Source organism: Entelurus aequoreus, linkage group LG03, assembly GCF_033978785.1.
Source record: "Entelurus aequoreus isolate RoL-2023_Sb linkage group LG03, RoL_Eaeq_v1.1, whole genome shotgun sequence".
Classification (NCBI taxonomy): domain Eukaryota; kingdom Metazoa; phylum Chordata; class Actinopteri; order Syngnathiformes; family Syngnathidae; genus Entelurus; species Entelurus aequoreus.
In genome coordinates this window covers 94,027,129-94,050,756 of record NC_084733.1, presented here as the reverse complement: position 1 = coordinate 94,050,756, position 23,628 = coordinate 94,027,129, and the positions used below count along the sequence as shown (strand labels likewise).

At 38.7% G+C, this 23,628-nt stretch overlaps 1 protein-coding gene across 1 annotated transcript in view; it reads left to right on the top strand.

Moving 5' to 3' along the window:
• Nucleotides 1-3,763: 3,763 nt before the first annotated feature.
• LOC133647143 (monocarboxylate transporter 10-like) overlaps nt 3,764-23,628 on the top strand; it is a 91,831-nt gene continuing 71,966 nt past the window's right edge. The window contains exon 1 of the mRNA XM_062043282.1: nt 3,764-4,206. Within this exon, the coding sequence (XP_061899266.1) occupies nt 3,891-4,206 (316 nt within the window). The 5' untranslated portion in view covers nt 3,764-3,890. The remainder of the gene's footprint in view (nt 4,207-23,628) is intronic.

Here is a 23,628-nt window from a genome sequence, read left to right as displayed (position 1 = left end):
GCACGGAAATTTTCTCTTGCGCACGAGATACATGTCTAAAAAAAAAAAATTATAATTTTTTTTTTATATATTACTTTATAAAAAGTTTTTTGTGCGCACAAGATACATGTTTAAAAAAAATTGTTTTTATAATTTTCCCTTTAGTACTAATGATAGTCACACACACACTAGGTGTAGTGAAATTATTCTCTGCATTTGACCCATCACCCTTGTTCACCCCCTGGGAGGCGAGGGGAGCAGTGGGCAGCAGCTGTGCCGCGCCTGGGAATCATTTTTGGTGATTTAACCCCCAATTCCAAGCCTTGATGCTGAGTGCCAAGCAGGGAGGTAATGGCTCCCATTTGTATAGTCTTTGGTATGACTCGGCCGGGGTTTGAACTCACAACCTACCCATCTCAGGGCGGACACTCTAACCACAAGGCCACTGAGTAGGTGGGGCTCCGTATCAATGACTGTGGAAATGTGTGCATTTTTTTTCTTCAGGCAGTCGTCTTCATAAACGTCATTAGAATGCACCTAACCAATCATCAGCTTGCTTAACGCTGATTCACCACAGAATGTCATTCATAGTCCACCATTGCTTTTTATTAGCCCATCGGAACCTTCTTTTATTATGTCGAGGTGTAAATTGAAGACTTTTATTGAGCTTTTCTGAATCTAAATCCTGAATCTAATTTCTTTTAGGCGCTTTCTTACAGTCCAGTCACAGACGGCGACTCCAGCTTCCAGCCATTTTGTCTTCATTTGCTTTGCTGGTTATTTTCTGCTTTCAAGACATATTTCTTGAAGTTGTCTCATTTTGTTTTGATACCGCTCATGATTCATGTCAATCCACCTGGCGCAACAGCTCGGTGTGAACGCTCCTTTTTTTTAACTGCGTATTAATCTGATGCAGGTGGTAGCTTTGGAATGTGAGTCCATATTTTAACTCCGAACGTCATGATTGCGTAATTGTTTTACTCCGCTAGATACAAAAATGAAACTTTTTAAAATGTATTTTAGTGTCAATAAAACATTTGTCGACCTACGGCAATTTGTCGACATCGTTTTCTTCTCTCCGTGCATTTTCCTGCTGATCTCGGGCAGAATGTGTCTGTAGGAAAACATGTTGAGCATATTTGAAGGCCTAGCTTTGAACAAGTGTGTCCACCAAGTCAACGCAGCGGAACTTCTAGCGCCGCCTTTCTTCTCAAAAAGTCCCAATTCTGTTTCCTGCGCAGTGAGACTCCTCGCCTTCTTTCCCGTGGCTCATGTTTCATGCTTTTATTCTGAAATACTTGTCAATTTCCTGCAACTTAGGAGAACTGTGGACCAAAAATGTCAGATTTTGCTGGACTTCCAGTTCCACGGCAGTTCTGGATGCCCTCAGAGAGCCTCTTGGAAGCGTGAATAATATATCTAGCAACATTTGATATTACATTATATTTGCAGTTTTATTCTCTACACTGTAAATACAAATCATTTCCATCAAATTACAGATTTTTTAGTGTATTCACGTCAATGTAAAAGTGTTATCAGTGTTTTTACGTTACAATTGTGGCAACTAAGATGCAATTTTTAAACCGTAAAATCCACGTTTGTTGTTTCTACTGTAAATAGAAATACATTTTTCTCACAGAACAATTGTGGCGACTGACAAGACAAAGTTTTACCGCAAAATCCATCATTGTTTTTACGGTGCATCACTGAAAATGGAAAAGGTTCCACAGTCACTGAGCTGATTTTTACTGTAAAATCTACGGTTGTTGCCTTTACTGTAAATGGAAAAAATATCCTTTTTTTTTTTTTTACACAGTAAAATGTTGCAGACTGAGCTGTCAATTGTTCTTTTTTACCGTGGACTCTAATGTCATTTTTACATGATACATTTTGATGGTTAACTTGCGTTGGAAATAAGTACCAACAAACAAATGGTGGTCATTTATGATGATATATTTGTTGCATTATTAGATAATATTAAAGTTGAAAAGATATGCAGTGCATATGTTTTTTTTTGTCAAAATGCAAAGAAGTAATACACTTAGCAAAAAATAAAGTACTTCATTGACGCATATTATTTCCAGGCTTTTGCGGGCCGTATAAATTGATGTGGCGGGCCTTATCTGGCCCCCGGGCCTTGACTTTGTTCTACATGTTCCTTAACACAGTTGAATTAAATACAATTCAATTATTTTTTTAACAAATTAAAAAATAAATGGAATGAATTTCATTGAATAAGAATTTGTAAGCAAAATTTGTGTTTAAATATATATATATATTTATATATTTTCAAATAGTGTTTTATTTCTTAGTTGATAAAAATATAATTTATAGAAAAGTGCAGAAATAAAACTCAAGAACCACAAGCGGTGCCTTTTTTCAAATTACCGCAAGTCTTCAACTAAAGAAGCAGCGCCTTTTTTCAAATGACCGCAAGTCTTCAACTAAAGAAGCAGCGCCTTTTTTCAAATTACCGCAAGTCTTCAACTAAAGAAGCAGTGCCCTTTTTCAAATTACCGCAAGTCTTCAACTAAAGAAGCAGTGCCCTTTTTCAAATTACCGCAAGTCTTCAACTAAAGAAGCAGTGCCTTTTTTCAAATTACCGCAAGTCTTCAACTAAAGAAGCAGTGCCTTTTTTCAGTTTACCGCAAGTCTTCAACTAAAGAAGCAGTGCCCTTTTTCAATTTACCGCAAGTCTTCAACTAAATAAGCAGCTCTCTTTTTCAAATTACCGCAAGTCTTCAACTAAAGAAGCAGTGCCTTTTTTCAGTTTACCGCAAGTGTACAACTAAGGAAGCAGCGCCCTTTTTCAAATTACCGCAAGTCTTCAACTAAAGAAGCAGTGCCCTTTTTCAATTTACCGCAAGTATTCAACTAAATAAGCAGCTCCCTTTTTCAAATTACCGCAAGTCTTCAACTAAAGAAGCATTGCCCTTTTTCAGTTTACCGCAAGTGTACAACTAAGGAAGCAGCTCCCTTTTTCAAATTACCGCAAGTCTTCAACTAAAGAAGCAGTGCCCCTTTTTGAAATTACCGAAAGTCTTCAACTAAAGAAGCAGCGCCCATTTCAATTTACCGCAAGTCTACAACTAAAGAAGCAGCGCCCTTTTTCAAATTACCGCAAGTCTTCAACTAAAGAAGCAATGCCCTTTTTCAAAATACCGCAAGTCTTCAACTAAATAAGCAGCTCCCTTTTTCAATTTACCGCAAGTCTTCAACTAAAGAAGCAATGCCCTTTTTCAAAATACCGCAAGTCTTCAACTAAAGAAGCAGCGCCCCTTTTCAAATTACCGCAAGTGTACAACTAAGGAAGCAGCGCCCTTTTTCAAAATACCGCAAGTCTTCAACTAAAGAAGCAATGCCCTTTTTCAAAATACCGCAAGTCTTCAACTAAAGAAGCAGCGCCCTTTGTAAATGACCGCAAGTCTTCAACTAAAGAAGCAGCGCCCTTTGTAAATGACCGCAAGTCTTCAACTAAAGAAAGGACTCCGATGGTTTGAATGTGCACTTCAGAATGACATACGGGTTATTACGGTAAGCAGACGAGGGAGTGTAAGGGACAGACACGGAAGTAGATTTGTACAACAAAGTTCTCTATAAAAGTGATATTAAACCCATCCATCCATGTTGTAATGGACATAAAAAGACATAAATGTGTTGCTAAAAAGTGTGCCGCAGTCATTTGACTACACTAAGGTGGCCTTGTCGTCAGCGTAAACGTCATCAGCCAATCAGCGGCCAGTGTTGCTGAGGCCCCGCCCTCCTGGTGTCTATTTATAATATTGCAACAGCAATGTCCTGACACTCGAATAGATGCACAATTATTCCCCCTCACATCTTTTTAACACTTAGCAGCTTCACATTCAACTCGCACTTTTAACTCTTTTTTAAAAAAAATCTAAACTCTGAGCATGACTGAGGGGACGCCAGTACAAAGCGAGACGGCGGACGAGGACACGGTGGCCGCCGAGGTCCTGGTGGAGGAGAAGCAGAAGAACGGAGACAGCCGAGTGACGGTGCCCGAACACAGCGCGACTCCCGGGCCGGCGGAGGAGGAGGAGGTCGGCTTCGTGCACCCGGAGGGCGGCTGGGGGTGGCTGGTCATGCTGGCCGCCATGTGGTGCAATGGCGCGGTGTTCGGGATCCAGAACGCCTTCGGCATTCTCTTCCTCTCGCTCCTTCGGGAGTTCGGCTCCGAGGATGATGACGACCTCCGCTTCAAGACAGGTGAGCATCAAGACAGGTGAGCGGCCGCGGGGCCCGCAGTGTGACAGAGCAGGACTCGAGTCTTCCGTTCTAAGCTTTTCCGTTATTAAAGTCCCACATTAACTGATGTGTCCATCTTTTGACGTTTATTGCGTAACCGCCACTTCCATGGCGGGAAGACGTTAGCCTCAGAAAAGTGTGGAGCCTCAACTTTGGGTGTTAGGGTTAGACATTATGGGGCAGACATATTAACCCTAACCCGAGGCACAACATGGACATTAGTACTAGAAGTTGTATTGACTGAAACTATGGCATTATAACATTTGTTGGATTGGAAAAAAATATATTTTTGCTATCATGACTAGGGATGTATACCGATATCGATATTCATATCGATACTGGTATTCATCGGTACTCTTATCATAAATCGATACTATAAGTTGTATTGACTGTAACTTTGGCTTTATAACATATGTTGGATTGGAAAAAACACTTTTTTTTTTAATCATGACTAGGGATGTATACCGATATCAATATTCATATCGATACTGGTATTCATCGGTACTCTTATTGTAAATCAGTACTATAAGTTGTATTGACTGAAACTTTGGCTTTATAACATTTGTTGGATTGGAAAAAATATATATATATTTTTGGTGGATGTTTTTGGTATCACGCCTAGGGATGTATACCGATATCAATATTCATATCGATACTGGTATTCATTGGTACTATAAGTTGTATTGACTGAAACTTTGGCTTTATAACATTTGTTGGAATGGAAAAATATATATATTTTTGGTGGATGTTTTTGGTATCACGACTAGGGATGTATACCGATATCAATATTCATATCGATACTGGTATTCATTGGTACTATAAGTTGTATTGACTGAAACTTTGGCTTTACAACAATTGTTGGTTTGGAAAAAATACATTTTTGTCGGGTATTTTGTGTATCATGACTAGGGATGTATACCAATATCGATATTCATCTTAATACTGGTATTTATCTGTACTCTTATCATAAATCGATACTATAAGTTGTATTGACTGTAACTTTGGCTTTATAACATTTGTTGGATTGGAAAAAACACTATTTTTTTAAATCATGACTAGGGATGTATACCGATATCAATATTCATATCGATACTGGTATTCATCGGTACTCTTATCGTAAATCAGTACTATAAATTGTATTGACTGAAACGTTGGCATAGTAACATTTGGTGGATTGGGAAAAAATATATATTTTTGGTGGATGTTTTTGGTATCACGACTAGGGATGTATACCAATATCAATGTTCATATCGATACTGGTATTCATTGGTACTATAAGTTGCATTGACTGAAACTTTGGCTTTACAACAATTGTTGGTTTGGAAAAAATACATTTTTGTCGGGTATTTTGTGTATCATGACTAGGGATGTATACCAATATCGATATTCATATTAATACTGGTATTCATCGGTACTCTTATCATAAATCGATACTATAAGTAGTATTGACTGTAACTATGGCTTTATAACACTTGTTGGATTGGAAAAAACACTATTTAAAAAAAAATCATGACTAGGGATGTATACCGATATCAATATTCATATCGATACTGGTATTCATCGGTACTCTTATCGTAAATCAGTACTATAAGTTGTATTGACTGAAACTTTGGCTTTATAACATTTGTTGGATTGGAAAAAATATATACAGTATATATTTTTGGTGGATGTTTGTGGTATCACGACTAGGGATGTATACCGATATCAATATTCATATCGATACTGGTATTCATTGGTACTATAAGTTGTATTGAGTGAAACTTTGGCTTTACAACAATTGTTGGTTTGGAAAAAATAAATTTTTGTCGGGTATTTTGTGTATCATGACTAGGGATGTATACCAATATCGATATTCATATTAATACTGGTATTCATCTGTACTCTTATCATAAATCGATACTATAAGTTGTATTGACTGTAAATGTGCTTTTCATGATAAGGTAAGCGCCGGAGTGAGAAGAGGTTTTAAAATAATTAGCGCATGCTTGGCCATCCCGCAGGCTTCTGGTAAGCGCCGGAGTGACAGGAGGTTTTAAATTAATTAGCGCCCCTGCGGCTATTCAAGGAAATACGGTAGTCCGGTGCGGCTAATATATGTACAAATATTTATTTCTCCTCTAATTTGGCGGGTGTTGCTTAAATACCGGTGCGCTCTACAGTCTGGAAAATAGGGTATATAACTAAGGTGTTGCTGTAGCTTGTTTACTTGGTGTTCCTCAAGGTTACATTTTAGCTCCTCTCTTTGTCATCATTTGGGCTATTCAGGTTTGGTTCCAAACATTTTCACAGCAGGTCATTTAAAAAACTGGAGGATAGACGACCTTTGACTAGCTGGTTGGCAGAAAGTGGTTAAACATCCGAGCGCTCCTGTAACTCTTGACTGACGACAAAACAGACCGGACTGAAAACCAACTGTAAAGGTTTTGTGGCACGTAGAAAGTGAGGTCCCGGGTACTGGAAATGTGGCTCTGGTAACCATCGAGTTGACCATCCCTGGAGTAGAGAGACGTAGAGGAAACAAGATGGAGAGGTGAGAGACGGAGGGAAGGACGAGAGACCACAGATGTAACATGTCCCAGGAGGACGGTAACGATGGTGCTGCTGTGAGGAGCTAGCACCAACCACAGCTGAGAGGAGGGAACCAGTTTAGTGACACGGATAGGCACATCCAACAAGAAATACCCCATTTTCCGGACCATAGGGCGCACCGCCGATGAATTGTCTATTTTCGACCTTTTTTCATATATAAGGCGCACCGGATTATAAGGCGCATTAAAGGAGTCATATTATTATAATTATTTTCTAAATGTAAAAGACTTCCTTGTGGTCTACATAACATGTAATGGTGCTACTTTGCTCAAAATGTTGCATAGATGATGTTTTACTCATCATCTTCAACCATACTTGCCAACCTTGAGACCTCCAATATTGGGAGGGGGGGTGGGCTTGGTCGGGGGTGGGGGGGTGGGGTGTTTGGGGGCGGGGGGCGTGGTTGGGGGCGTGGTTATTTACAGCTATAATTCACCAACTCGAGTATTTCATATATATTTCATATATATATATATATATATATATATATATATATATGTATGTATATGTATATATATATACATATATATATATATATATATATATGTATATATATATATATATGTATGTATATATATATGTATATATATATATATATATATATGTATATATATATGTATATATATATATATATATATATATGTATATATATATATGTATATATGTATATGTATATATATATATATATGTATATATATATATGTATATATATATGTATATATATATATGTATATATATATATATATATATATATATATATATATATGTATATATATATATATGTATGTATGTATGAAATACTTGACTTTCAGTGAATTTTAGCTATATATATATTTTTTTTAAATTTTATTTACATAGAAAAAGAAAAAAAATACTTGAATTTCAGTGTTCCAGTGACTATCCATTAGATGGCAGTATTGTCCTGTTTAACTTCTCCGTTCATGATGAGTATATCATTTCCCCTAGAGGGTGGGGGGGGGGGGGTTACCCACATATGCGGTCCTCTCCAAGGTTTCTCATAGTCATTCACCGACGTCCCACTGGGGTGAGTTTTTCCTTGCCCGTATGTGGGCTCTGTACCGAGGATTTCGTTGTGGCTTGTGCAGCCCTTTGAGACACTTGTGATTTAGGGCTATATAAATAAACATTGATTGATCGATTGATTGATTTCGGCCGCCATGTCTGTAATTTCCTCGTTCTTCTGCTTCGTCTCCTTGTTGTGTGCGCAGTTGTGCACTCTATAAAAGCCCTAGATGTTATGACGTCTTTGGGCAGGCAAGCTGTTTATATTGTGGGAAAGCGGACGTGCGAACAGGCTGTCCCCACTCAGTCTCAGGTCCGCATTGAGCTGGAGGGGGCGTGGCCTCCAGCTCCGGCTGAATACCGGGAGTTTGTCGGGAGAGGTGCTGAATATCGGGATTCTCCCGCTAAAACGGGAGGGTTGGCAAGTATGTCTTCAACTCACTTTCTGACAGTCTCTTCAGGATCCGCCGTTTTGTGGGCGGGTCTTATTTACGTGCCTCCACTTGGACAGCGTCTTCTCCTTGTTGTAGCGGTGTAGCGTGCAAGGACGGGAGTGGAAGAAGTGTCAAAAGATGGCGCTAACTATTTTAATGACATTCACACTTTACTTCAATCAATAACGGAGCAGCATCTCCTCATCCGTGGCTCACTAGTGCAACAACAACGCCCGAAATGTGTCCCGTGACCGGAACTCTCTAGTAACTAAAGTTCCTTGGGTGAAAGTCATGTTTAATAGTCATATTTATGAGATAAAAAGTCATATTTATGAGTCATGTTTATTAAATAAAGTCATATTTGTGAGATAAAAAAATTGTTTATTAGATGAAAAGTCATGTTTATTATATAAAAAGCCATGTTAATGAGATAATGTTTATTAGATAAAAGTAATGCTTAATAGATAGTCATATTTATGAGATACAGTCATGTTACCGAGATAAAAAGTCATGTTTATTAGATAAAAAGTAATGTTTAATAGATAGTCATATTTATGAGGTAAAAAGTTATGTTGATTCGATGAAGTCATGTTTATTAGATAAAAAGTGATTATTAAATAAAAAGTCATATTTATGAGTCATTTTTATTAGATAAAAAGTGATGTTTATTAAAAAAAAGTAATATTTATGAGATACAAAATAAAGTTCATTAGATTAAAAATCATATTTAATAGAGAGTCATATTTATAAAATAAAAGTCATGTTTAATAGTCATATTTATGAGATAAGAGTCATGTTTATTAGATTGTCATATTTATGAGTCATATTTATGAGATACAGTCATGTTACCGAGATAAAAAGTCATGTTTATTAGATAAAAAGTCATGTTTAATAGATAGTCATATTTATGAGATAAAAAGTTATGTTGATTAGATGAAGTCGTGTTTATTAGATAAAAAGTGATTATTAAATAAAAAGTCATATTTATGAGTCATTTTTATTAAATAAAAAGTCACATTGGTGAGATAAAAAAAATTATGTTTATTAGATAAAAAGTCATGTTTTTTAGATAAAAGTAAGGCTTAATAGATAGTCATATTTATGAGATACAGTCATGTTACCGAGATAAAAAGTCATGTTTATTAGATAAAAAGTAATGTTTAATAGATTGTATCTCATAAATATAACTATCTATTAAACATTACTTTTGATCTAATAAACATGACTTTTTATCTCGGTAACATGACTGTATCTCATAAATATGACTGTCATGTTACCGAGATAAAAAGTCATGTTTATTAGATAAAAAGTAATGTTTAATAGATAGTCATATTTATGAGATACAGTCATGTTACCGAGATAAAAAGTCATGTTTAATAGATAGTCATATTTATGAGATAAAAAGTTATGTTGATTAGATGAAGTCATGTTTATTAGATCAAAAGTGATTATTAAATAAAAAGTCATATTTATGAGTCATTTTTATTAGATAAAAAGTGATGTTTATTAAAAAAAAGTCATATTTATGAGATACAAAATAAAGTTCATTAGATTAAAAATCATATTTAATAGAGAGTCATATTTATAAAATAAAAGTCATGTTTAATAGTCATATTTATGAGATAAGAGTCATGTTTATTAGATTAAGTCATATTTATGAGTCATATTTATGAGATACAGTCATGTTACCGAGATAAAAAGTCATGTTTATTATTATTTTTATTGTAATTTTTTTTCTTTTTTCATAAAGAAATACAATCATGTGTGCTTACAGACTGTATACCTGCAGACTGTATTGATCTATATTGACATACACATACACAATATGTATATATTGTGTTTTTTATGTTGATTTAATTAAAAAAAAAAAAATAATTTTAATTTTTTATTTTTATTTTTTTTAAATTTTTTGCGCGGCCCGGTACCAATCGGTCCGCGGCCCGGTGGTTGGGGACCACTGATTTAAAGTTTTGGTGTTTACTGGCCTCATTTTGCAGTCTACATGTATCTCTTATGTGTGACTGCCATCTACTGGTCACACTCATCATTACACCATGTACCAAATTAAATTGCTTCGAGGTCAGTAAGCACAACCAGAATGATTCCGTCCATTAGGCACACCGGGTTATAAGGCGCACTGTCGAGTTTTGAGAAAATGAAAGGATTTTAAGTGCGCCTTATAGTCGGAAAAATACGGTACTGTCAATAATTAGCAATAGCCACGGTATCATCAGCAGTTTTCAACCATGGTTCTCGCTTGTGCCGGTCCAGTGCAGTATTTCAGCTGTTCCACTTCGTCCACCAGACGGTCAAGACCTGGTCCAGTCCAGCAGACTCAGCAGTTCCAGCCCTTCCCCTGTTTGCTCGGTCCTGAGGAACATTTGTTGGTCACGTTTGGAGTTCCTCAGACTGAAGAGCCACGACTTTGACCTTTCACCTCCTTTTGTATGAGCTGAGTGCTCATGGCTATAGTCCAAGTCCGTGATCCTGAGTCCTATTCTGTTCATCGGTGCACTTTGAGTTGATTTCATTGAGAATAGAGTTTTGTTGAGTCATGCTTCAGATTGAAAATATTACAAGTTTAAGGCACGTTGAGCTTTTCTAGCTCATACAGGAAGCTCTGAAGTTGAAAGGTCAGGAGACGGTGACCCCCCACCGTCCAGTTCAGAGCCCAGAAAAACCTAAACATCATAAATCGCTCCCCAGGACACTTTTATTGTCTGGCATTGGTATTTCTGTCTGACTGCGGGAATGTACACAACATATCTTACCTAAATGACAGAGTTGAAAATACAAACCTCCAAAAGCAGTGAAGTTGTCACGTTGTGTAAATGCTAAATAAAAAGAGAATACAACAAATCCTTTTCAACTTATATTCAATTAAATAGACTGCAAAGACAAGATATTTCATGTTCACACTCAGAAACTTTGTTCTTTTTTGCAAATATATAGCAGCTGTTCATGGTGTTGAAGAATCAGTCCTTTAAAGGCCTACTGAAATGATTTTATTTATTTAAACGGGAATAGCAGATCCATTCTATGTGTCATACTTGATCATTTCGCGATATTGCCATATTTTTGCTGAAAGGATTTAGTAGAGAAAATCGACGATAAAGTTCGCAACTTTTGCTCGCTGATAAAAAAAAAGCCTTGCCTGTAGCGGAAGTAGCGTGACGTCACAGGAGCTAGTATTCCTCACAATTCCCCGTTGTTTACAATGGAGCGAGAGAGATTCGGACCGAGAAAGTGACGATTACCCCATTAATTTGAGCGAGGATGAAAGATTCGTAGATGAGGAACGTTACAGTGAAGGACTTGAGAGGCAGTGCAGGACGTATCTTTTTTGGCTCTGACCGTAACTTAGGTACAAGCTGGCTCATTGGATTCCACACTCTCCTTTTTCTATTGTGGATCACGGATTTATATTTTAAAGCACCTGGGATACTATATCCTCTTGAAAATGAGAGTCGAGAACGCGAAATGGACATTCAGTGCCTTTTATCTCCACGACAATACATCGGCGAAATGCTTTAGCTACGAGCTAACGTGATAGCATCTTGCTTTAACTGCATATAGAAACAAAAGAAATAAACCCCTGACTGGAAGTATAGATAGAAAATCAACAATACTATTAAACCGTGGACATGTAAATACACGGTTAATGCTTTCCAGGCTGGCGAAGGTTAACAATGCTGTGCTAACGACGCCATTGAAGCTAACTTAGCAACCAGACTGCACAGAGCTATGCTAAAAACATTAGCTCTCCACCTACGCCAGCCAGCCCTCATCTGCTCGTCAACACCCGTGCTCACCTGCGTTCCAGCGATCGGCAGAAGGACGAAGGACTTCACCCGATGCGTTTGGCGGCCCGGAGACGTAGGAAGTCAAGGTGAGGTCGGCGGCTAGCGTGGCTAGCGCGGCTAGCGCTCCAACAAAGTCCTCCTGGTTGTGTTGCTGTAGTCCGCTGCTAATACACCGATCCCACCTACAACTGTCTTCTTTGCAGCCTTCATTGTTCATTAAACAAATTGCAAAAGATGTCCAGAATACTGTGGAATTATGAAATGAAAACAGAGCTTTTTGTATAGGATTCTACGGGGTACCATAACTTCCGTTACTCGGACTTCGTCACGCGCATACGTCATCATACTGCGACGTTTCAGCCAGATATTTCCCGGGAAGTTTAAAATGTCACTTTATAAGTTAACCCGGCCGTATTGGCATGTGTTGCAATGTTAAGAAGTCATCATTGATATATAAACTATCAGACTGCGTGGTCGCTAGTAGTGGCTTTCAGTAGGCCTTTAAATAGACTGCAAAGACAAGATATTTCATGTTCACACTGACCAACTTTGTTCTTTTTTGCAAATATATAGCAGCTGTTCATGGTGTTGAAGAATCCGTGGTTTAAAATCACACTGCACAGATTGTTTTGAAATAAGTACGACCTCCATATCCTGAGGACATGACCTCACCTGTCTTTGGACTTTATCTGAAGACATCAGCTTCCCTGTGCAGGAAGTCATCCTTCTGCTGGCCACACATGTGCCACCAGCTGCACGCAAGTGGCAGAAATAAACATGAAGACCAGCGTTTATATCACAAATATTTTCTCTCCTTGGTTCTCTCGCTGCGTCACACAGTGGTGGTCAAAAGTGGACGTACACTTGCAGTGTTTCCCATAAACTGCCAAGATACCTGTGGCGGTGGGGGCGTGGCTGTGGGCGTGGTCACCATGACATCATCGAGCAATTTGCATAATTTACTACAATGATTTGATTTTCTCTAAAAAGGCTAAAAAAATGTATACTTACTAATTAATAATAACAGTTTTGTTTTAAACGTCCATCCATCCATTTTACAATATAATTACAACACTTTATGTACATATTTATATACAGATTTGAACAATAACTTATTCACTGAAATATATTTATTAATTGTGGTTCTTACAAAAAATATATCTTATAAAATATAAAAGTTAAAATGTCTCTTAAAGCTCTGCCCCTTTAATTAGTGCATACTAAATAATTTAACTTTAGCCTACTACTACAACTAGGGATGTCCGATAATGGCTTTTTGCCGATATCCGATATTCCGATATATTCCAACTCTTTAATTACCGATACCAATATCAACCGATACCGATATCAACCGATATATACAGTCGTGGAATTAACACATTATTATGCCTAATTTGGACAACCAGGTATGGTGAAGATAAGGTACTTTTTAAAAATAATAATAAAATAAGATAACTAAATTAAAAACATTTTCTTGAATAAAAAAGAAAGTAAAACAATATAAAAACAGTTACATAGAAACTAGTAATGAATGAAAATGAGTAAAATGAAGTGTTAAAGGTTAGTACTATTAGTGGAGCAGCAGCACGCACAATCATGTGTGCTTACGGACTGCATTCCTTGCAGACTGTATTGATATATATTGATATATAATGTAGGAACCAGAATATTGATAACAGAAAGAAATGGGGGGAGGGAGTTTTTTTTGGGTTGGTGCACTAATTGTAAGTGTATCTTGTGTTTTTTATGTTGATTTAATTTTAAAAAAACAAAAAAAAAAACTTAAAAAAAACAACAACAAAAAACGATACAGGTAATAAAAAAACGATACCGATAATTTCCGATATTACATTTTAACGCATTTATCGGCCGATAATATCGGCAGGCCGATATTATCGGACATCCCTAACTACAAGCATATTATTTACCAGCAACATAAAGTGAAACAGGTGTCCTGCCACAGTCAGTAACAAATAAACAGAAAACAGTAGTGGTGGTAGATAGACACAGAGCTTCATCAAACATCTCATCCACTGAACAAAGAGCTCCAAAAATCTTGAACTTTAGACTGCCATCAGTTTTACTCCCTACACTTAACCATGTGTTTCCTACTGCCTGCACACTTTGCACCCTTTGTTATATACACATGTTGTGTTTCTAATATAAATACATTTAATAAAGTCAAATACAAATAAGGCAACAAGAGAAGTATCCTACACTTCTCTTTTGTAAAGTAAATGTGAACAGCCGATACGGGCATCTACATCAACTATATGATTTGCCTGAGAAGCTGGAGATGACAAAAAAAATTTTTTTTTAAATTTTTTTATTTGTGGCGGACGTAATTCTTTCGTGGCGGGCCGCCACAAATAAATGAATGTGTGTGAAACCCTGGTTAATATTTGCTTACATGTCCCTTGGCAAGTTGACCTGCAATAAGGCACTTTTGGTAGCCATCCACAAGCTTCTGCTTGACCACTAAATTGCTGCAGTTCAGCTAAATGTGTTGCTTTTCTGACATGGACTTGTTTCTTCAGCATTGTCCACACCTTTAAGTGAATTGAGTGAATTATATTTATATAGCGCTTTTCTCTAGTGACTCAAAGCGCTTTTACATAGTGAAAGCCAATATCTAAGTTCCATTTAAAGCAGTGTGGGTGTCACTGGGAGCAGGTGGGTAAAGTGTCTTGCCCAAGGACACAACGGCAGTGACAAGGATGGCGGAAGCGGGGATCGAACCTGGAACCCTCAAGTTGCTGGCACGGCCACTCTACCAACCGAGCTATACCGCCCCACAGTCAGGACTTTGGGAAGGCCATTCTAAAACCTTCATTCTAGCCTGATTTAGCCATTCCTTTACCACTTTTGAGGTGTGTTTGGGGTAGGGGTGTAACGCTACACAAAAATTCCGGTTCGGTACGTACCTCGGTTTAGAGGTCACGGTTCGGTTCATTTTATATACATTTTTGGGTTATTTATGTACCAAATTTGCAAAGTCTTCCGCCAAAAATATTTTTCTTAGTGTAATATTTGATGTGAAGTAATGGGAACCTTGGATAGGTCAATAATTCATAATAACATTGATTTTGATTCAATATTATGTTTTGAGCAATGACAGTTTGAAAGAAAAAAACACAGCTTTGTTTTATTAGTCAACATTGCAACTTTTTCTAAATGACATTTAACCTTTAAGCTTTTTTATTTCACTTTTGTTATGTTTTTGTTTATTTCAATAGTATTTTTAGAATGTGTCTTTAAAACATTAGCTGTGGGCCACAAATGGCCTCCGGGGGCACACTTTTGACACCCCTGCTATAGATAATAACAAATTAAATGTGATAAATCTATGGATAAAAAGCAGATGTGCGTTTATCATAACTCTCTCTCTCTCTCTGTCTCTGCCCCTCCCTCACCAATGCTGCTGTTTGTTTTGTTTTTAACCCCTTCTTAACCCTGAACGTACATTGAAAATACACGCAACCCTAACTCAAAATGCCGGACATTTTGAGGCATTTAAGAAACTCCGCCCTGACAGCTCCGCAAAAGAGGACATGTCCGGTGAAAAGAGGACGTATGGTCAGTCTATCCTAGCCCGTTAGCTGCTAGCATGCCGTGTGGTTTGCATTGTTTACACAACGTGCGTTACGCTACTTAATATGTCCGTGTGGAAACTCGTTCGGTACACAACCGAACCGGAACCTCCGTACCGAAACGGTTCGATACAAATACACGTACCGTTACACCACTACTGCAACATGTTTCAAAAAAGCTGGCACAAAGAGTGATAAAGTTGAGGAATGCTCATCAAAAACTTACTTGGAACATCCAACAGGTGAACAGGCTAATTGTTTTTAATAAATATTTCGGCCTACTACGCTACTGTATTTTTATGTCGGTCATTACGGTGGTACTTGGAGAGCCAGGTGGTCTCTGAGGTGTTACTTGATGAAGAGTTTGGTCTACATCTGGGGTGTCCAAACTTTTTCCACTGAGGGCCGCACTTGGAAAAATTAAAGCATGCGGGGGCCATTTTGATATTTTCAAAACATGACAAAATATATGGATTTATTTTTATTTTTTTTACCTTTAGGGTTCCCGGGGACCATAAAGGGTTTCAGTCATTAAAATGTTAAAAATAAGTCCAATTATTATTTTTTTGATTTGATTTAACGCTTATAGTAAATCGAAAATATCAACTTCAGGTTGTTAATAATAATAATAATACCTGGGATTTATATAGCGCTTTTCTAAGTACCCAAAGTCGCTTTACATGTTAAAAACCCATCATTCATTCACACCTGGTGGTGGTAAGCTACTTTCGTAGCCACAGCTGCCCTGGGGTAGACTGACGGAAGCGTGGCTGCCAATTTGCACCTACGGCCCCTCCGACCACCACCTATCATTCATTCAACATTCATTCACCGGCACCGGGGGCAAGGGTGAAGTGTCCTGCCCAAGGACACAACGGCATGGTAAGAGGCAGGGAGCGAACCTGCAACCCTCAGGTTTCTGACATGGGCGCTCTACCCACTACGCCATGCCGCCCCCAACAACAATACTTCAGTTTTTTATAGTAAAGCTGAAATATGCAGTAATTAGTAATTAGAGCCATAATCAATAATGCAGGACACCATTGATTCATTATTATTTTTGAGTAATCACAGTGTAAAGATAAATAAAATCCCACTAAATATCTTTGGGATCCAAAAGGTGCCCCACTCATAAAGTGATACATTTATTTATTTATTTTTTACTTTGAACACGCGATCAACTTCAGATATATCCGTTAATTTTATGTTTGAACTATTATTTTGCTTTGTTTTATGCTTTGTTTGATGTTTCTATATGGCAACCACACAATATATGCAATTATTTTTTCCACACAAAACGTTTTAAAGTGACATTTTTTAAGTAATTGGAGAATTAAAAATAATTCATTATAACATAGATTTTTTGGTAATTTTTTTTTTGGAGCAATGGGCAAAAAAAGAAAAATGAAGAAAGACAAAAGAAAAAAAACCAGCCTGCATGGCAGCTTTGTGTCAGTCAACTGCATTCCACTTTATTAAATGTTTTTAATTTATTTTTGCAATAGCATTTCCAGAATGTGTGGCGGGCCGCTAAGCAATTAGCTGCGGGCCGCTAAGCAATTAGCCGCGGGCCGCACTTTGGCCACCCCTGGTCTACATGGATGATCTTGGCATCAAAGGGGAGATGTTGATGTTTGTTAGCAGTCAGAAAGTTCTCGGTTCTCTCCTGAGCTTATGCCAAATTCCTCTCCGACACGTGTTGTCGTCTCTTGGGCCAAAACACGTCCACAGAAATTGGCCACCCTAATCAGCCAATGGCGATGTGGACCACTGGGGTGGAGGGGCTCAGCCCACAGACTCTCAGGTCAGTCACCTTCCTATCAACTCTTTCTCCCTCCCTGTGGGAACGTGTGGGCTGCAGTCTTCATATCTCGGCAGAACCCAAGACCTTTGGACTGCGGCTGTGGCATCAGCGCTTCCATCCTGCACCGATGTTTGACATCCATTCAGTCGCCTCACCGTGGTCCCGGTATTACTTTCACGTGGTTAGAAGGAAAACATGAGTGGAGTCACGCTGCATGAAGGTGATGTTTGGGCCCACTGACTGGAGTGTGAGGCCGGAAAATATTGTTTCAGTATCACCGTGTGTGTGTGTGTGTGTGTGTGTGTGTGTGTGTGTGTGTGTGTGTGTGTGTGTGTGTGTGTGTGTGTGTAGGATGTTTTTGAAGCTCACAAAGTCATCAGACAGACTCCTCAACTTTACTTGCGGACTTGGAAACATACACATTGCTCTAGTTGAGTATCTGGAATCATATTAGTCTGTCTTCTAGTATGAAAAACACAATATCTCTTGGACTTAAAAACACAATATCTCTTAGACTTGGACAAACTTTAATGATCCACAGGGGAAATTGTTCCACACAGTAGCTCAGGTACAAAGGATGGAAAGGGTAATGCAGGTATAAAGTAGACTAAAAATGTACCGTAGTAGCAATATAAAATATAACATATATGTAATATTTACATATTATCCTCCTGTCCCTCACTGACACAAAGGCCTCCAACTGCGTGCCAATAGTTTGGCCAGCTTTTCGGATCAGTTTGTCAATCCGGTTTAAGTCCCTTTTGCTGGTGCTGCTGCCCCAACCAACCACTGCAAAGTACAGGGCACTGGCCACACCAGCCTGATAAAAGATCTCCAACACATATCAAAGGACCTAAGCTTCCTCAGGAAAAAGAGTCTGTTCATGCCCTTCAAGTTGTCCTTCCAGTCCAGTCTGCTGTTCAAGTGGACTCCCAGGTACTTGTACTCCCCCACTACTGCCACCTCCCGGCCTTGGATCTTGATGGGCTCCACAGGGGTCCTTCTCTTCTTGAAGTCCATGACCAGCTCCTTGGTCTTGTCCACATTAAGGAGCAGGTGGTTGGCCTGAGACCACTCCACAAAGTCAGCAATCAGTGTCCTGTACTCCCAATTCCCGTCCCTCTCTGATACACCCGACCACAGCAGAGTCATCAGAGTATTTCTGCAGATGGCAGGACCTGGAACTATACTGGAAGTCTGAGGTGTACAGGGTGAACTGGAAAGGAGACAGGACAATCCCCTGTGGAGCACCTACACCACTGACCACAGTATCTGACAGGGAGCTCCTCAGTCGCACCAGCTGGGGCCTGTCAGACAAGTAATCAGTGATCCAGGAGACAATGGATGAACTGACACCCATCCTGAGCAACTTGTCACTCATCAGGATTGGCTGAATGGTGTTAAAGGCACTGGCGAAATCAAAGAACATGATCCTCACAGAGCCCCTCCCACCATCCAGGTGAGAGTAGCAGGTAGATAACAGCATCATCCACTCCTACATGGGGCTGATATGCAAACTGTAGAGGGTCCAGGGAAGGAGCCACCAGGGGTCTCATCTGATCCAGCACAAGTCTCTCGAGGACCTTCATGACCTGAGACGTCAGGGCAACCAGTCTGAAGTCGTAAGCACAACCAGAATTATTCCGTACATTAGGCACGCCGGGTTATAAGGCGCACTGTCGAGTTTTGAGAAAATGAAAGGATTTTAAGTGCGTCTTATAGTCAGAAGATTACGGTATATTTCGTTCCGGAGTCCGAATTAAGCTGGCATTCAACATTTCCTTAGCTACCTTGTTGAATAAATCTCTTGTTTCTTTCTTTCTCCCATCGATGCACTTTAAAATGTTCTGTTCTTTTCATTTGTGAAGCATATAAATAGTCTCCTTTTCATTACTATCGTTGCTTATGTTTTTATTAAATGGCAGTGTTTCCCACACATTCATTTATTTGTGGCGGCCCGCCACGAAAGAATTACGTCCGCCACAAATTTAAAACTTTTTTTTTTTTTTTTTTTTTTTTGTCCTGTCCAGCTTCTCAGGCTAATCATATAGTAGATGTAGATGCCCGTATCGGCTGTTCACATTTACTTTACAAAAGCGAAGTGTAGGATACTTCTCTTGTTGCCTTATTTGTATTTGACCACTACTGTTTTCTGTTTATTTGTTACTGACTGTGGCAGGACACCTCTGCCTCTGTTTCACTTTATGTTGCTGGTAAATAATATGGTTGTAGTAGTAGGCTAAAGTTAAATTATTTAGTATGCACTAATTAAAGGGGCAGAGCATTAAGAGACATTTTAGCTTTTATATTTTATAAGATATATTTTTTGTAAGAACCACGATTAATAAATATATTTCAGTGAATAACTTATTGTTCAAATCTGTATATAAATATGTACATAAAGTGTTGTAATTATATTGTAAAATGGATGGATGGATGTTTAAAACAAAACTGTTATTATTAATTAGTAAGTATACATTTTTTTTAGCCTTTTTAGAGAAAATCATATCATTGTAGTAAATTATGCAAATTACTCCATGATGTCATGGTGACCACGCCCATAGCCACGCCCCCACCGCCACAGGTATCTTGGCAGTTTATGGGAAACACTGGACTTATATGTTTTTTTCATTCTTTATTATGCATTTTTCGGCCGGTGCGACTTATACTCCGGAGCGACTTATACTCCGAAAAATACGGTAATTGTCTTTTTTTTACTCACGCTGTACAAAAGCAACTCTTTAGATTGTACTGTATAAAACTGGCAATTTAGTCGCCACAATTTTACCATAATATTTGCAGTTTTTTTTTTTAGACCATATAAAATAAAAAATTACATGGAATTAAATTAAATGGAATGGAAAAACGGTACCACTGTTTTTTTTTAACGTAAAAATTCATGCACGTTTTTTATACTGTAAAATCTATGGTTGTTGTGTTTTCATAGTGTAATATTATTACTCTATATTAAAAGTGGATTTTACTGTAGAATGTTTACATGAGCAGTTTGTTGGATTCCTTTGAAATCATAAGTCAAGCAGATATGGAAGTATTCATTTTTATTTGAACAATAACATTGTTTTGAAATGTATGACGATATAATATTTAGTTATATTGTCGGAGATGATTAAAGTGTAAATATGTGTAATTGTACTCGGTGCATTTATTTTTGTAACACATGAAGAAACTATAAGGTACTTTATTGACATATATTATTTCCACGCTTTCGGGGGCCACACAAATTGATGTGGGGGGTCCAGATCTGATTGAGCGGCTTAGGATGTGAACTCCATGTGCACACAAACAAGAGTCAGCATTTCTGGAACCCTGTTGGACTTTGGTTGAGTTGCCATTATTACTTTGGTAAGTGCAAAAGAGTAAATGTAAGAAGAAAGTCATATTTCTGCTGGTAGAATTAAGAGTAGTGTTTGACCTCCAGGCATCTTCAATCAAGAAATAATATTTCCTGCAGATGGAAAAGTCTTTCTCAGTTGAGGCTCAGGCTGAACATTTCTGTGAGACTCTTAACATCTGCTCAGCTTAGTCAGTTGAGATAAAACAGCCTGGCGCGGATCAAATGAGGTTAATGACTGACAAAGAGCTTGAACTCCAGCACACGTGAGCTCGGCTTTCTGTCAAAGTTGTCCAGAGATAAAGCAAAGAGAAGAGTCAACATGTCGGGAACAAACTACCACTTCAAGGGTTTGCTTTGTTTGGTCCCCTGCACATGACTACAAGTTAGTAGTTTGGTTTGTTTGGTCCCCTGCACATGACTACAAGTTAGTAGTTTGCTTTGTTTGGTCCCCTGCACATGACTACAAGTTAGTAGTTTAGTTTGTTTGGTCCCCTGCACATGACTACAAGTTAGTAGTTTGGTTTGTTTGGTCCCCTGCACATGACTACAAGTTAGTAGTTTGGTTTGTTTGGTCCCCTGCACATGACTACAAGTTAGTTGGTTTGTTTGGTCCCCTGCACATGACTACAAGTTAGTTGGTTTGTTTGGTCCCCTGCACATGACTACAAGTTAGTAGTTTGGTTTGTTTGATCCCCTGCACATGACTACAAGTTAGTAGTTTGGTTTGTTTGGTCCCCTGCACATGACTACAAGTTAGTAGTTTGGTTTGTTTGGTCCCCTGCACATGACTACAAGTTAGTAGTTTGGTTTGTTTGGTCCCCTGCACATGACTACAAGTTAGTAGTTTGGTTTGTTTGGTCCCCTGCACATGACTACAAGTTAGTAGTTTGGTTTGTTTGGTCCCCTGCACATGACTACAAGTTAGTAGTTTGCTTTGTTTGGTCCCCTGCACATGACTACAAGTTAGTAGTTTGCTTTGTTTGGTCCCCTGCACATGACTACAAGTTAGTAGTTTAGTTTGTTTGGTCCCCTGCACATGACTACAAGTTAGTAGTTTGGTTTGTTTGGTCCCCTGCACATGACTACAAGTTAGTAGTTTGCTTTGTTTGGTCCCCTGCACATGACTACAAGTTAGTAGTTTAGTTTGTTTGGTCCCCTGCACATGACTACAAGTTAGTAGTTTGGTTTGTTTGGTCCCCTGCACATGACTACAAGTTAGTAGTTTGGTTTGTTTGGTCCCCTGCACATGACTACAAGTTAGTTGGTTTGTTTGGTCCCCTGCACATGACTACAAGTTAGTTGGTTTGTTTGGTCCCCTGCACATGACTACAAGTTAGTAGTTTGGTTTGTTTGATCCCCTGCACATGACTACAAGTTAGTAGTTTGGTTTGTTTGGTCCCCTGCACATGACTACAAGTTAGTAGTTTGGTTTGTTTGGTCCCCTGCACATGACTACAAGTTAGTAGTTTGGTTTGTTTGGTCCCCTGCACATGACTACAAGTTAGTAGTTTGGTTTGTTTGGTCCCCTGCACATGACTACAAGTTAGTAGTTTGGTTTGTTTGGTCCCCTGCACATGACTACAAGTTAGTAGTTTGCTTTGTTTGGTCCCCTGCACATGACTACAAGTTAGTAGTTTGCTTTGTTTGGTCCCCTGCACATGACTACAAGTTAGTAGTTTAGTTTGTTTGGTCCCCTGCACATGACTACAAGTTAGTAGTTTGGTTTGTTTGGTCCCCTGCACATGACTACAAGTTAGTAGTTTGCTTTGTTTGGTCCCCTGCACATGACTACAAGTTAGTAGTTTGGTTTGTTTGGTCCCCTGCACATGACTACAAGTTAGTAGTTTGCTTTGTTTGGTCCCCTGCACATGACTACAAGTTAGTAGTTTGGTTTGTTTGGTCCCCTGCACATGACTACAAGTTAGTAGTTTGGTTTGTTTGGTCCCCTGCACATGACTACAAGTTAGTAGTTTGGTTTGTTTGGTCCCCTGCACATGACTACAAGTTAGTAGTTTGGTTTGTTTGGTCCCCTGCACATGACTACAAGTTAGTAGTTTGCTTTGTTTGGTCCCCTGCACATGACTACAAGTTAGTAGTTTGGTGTGTTTGGTCCCCTGCACATGACTACAAGTTAGTAGTTTGGTTTGTTTGGTCCCCTGCACATGACTACAAGTTAGTAGTTTGGTGTGTTTGGTCCCCTGCACATGACTACAAGTTAGTAGTTTGGTTTGTTTGGTCCCCTGCACATGACTACAAGTTAGTAGTTTGCTTTGTTTGGTCCCCTGCACATGACTACAAGTTAGTAGTTTAGTTTGTTTGGTCCCCTGCACATGACTACAAGTTAGTAGTTTGGTTTGTTTGGTCCCCTGCACATGACTACAAGTTAGTAGTTTGCTTTGTTTGGTCCCCTGCACATGACTACAAGTTAGTAGTTTGGTTTGTTTGGTCCCCTGCACATGACTACAAGTTAGTAGTTTGCTTTGTTTGGTCCCCTGCACATGACTACAAGTTAGTAGTTTGGTTTGTTTGGTCCCCTGCACATGACTACAAGTTAGTTGGTTTGTTTGGTCCCCTGCACATGACTACAAGTTAGTAGTTTGGTTTGTTTGGTCCCCTGCACATGACTACAAGTTAGTAGTTTGCTTTGTTTGGTCCCCTGCACATGACTACAAGTTAGTAGTTTGGTTTGTTTGGTCCCCTGCACATGACTACAAGTTAGTTGGTTTGTTTGGTCCCCTGCACATGACTACAAGTTAGTAGTTTGGTTTGTTTGGTCCCCTGCACA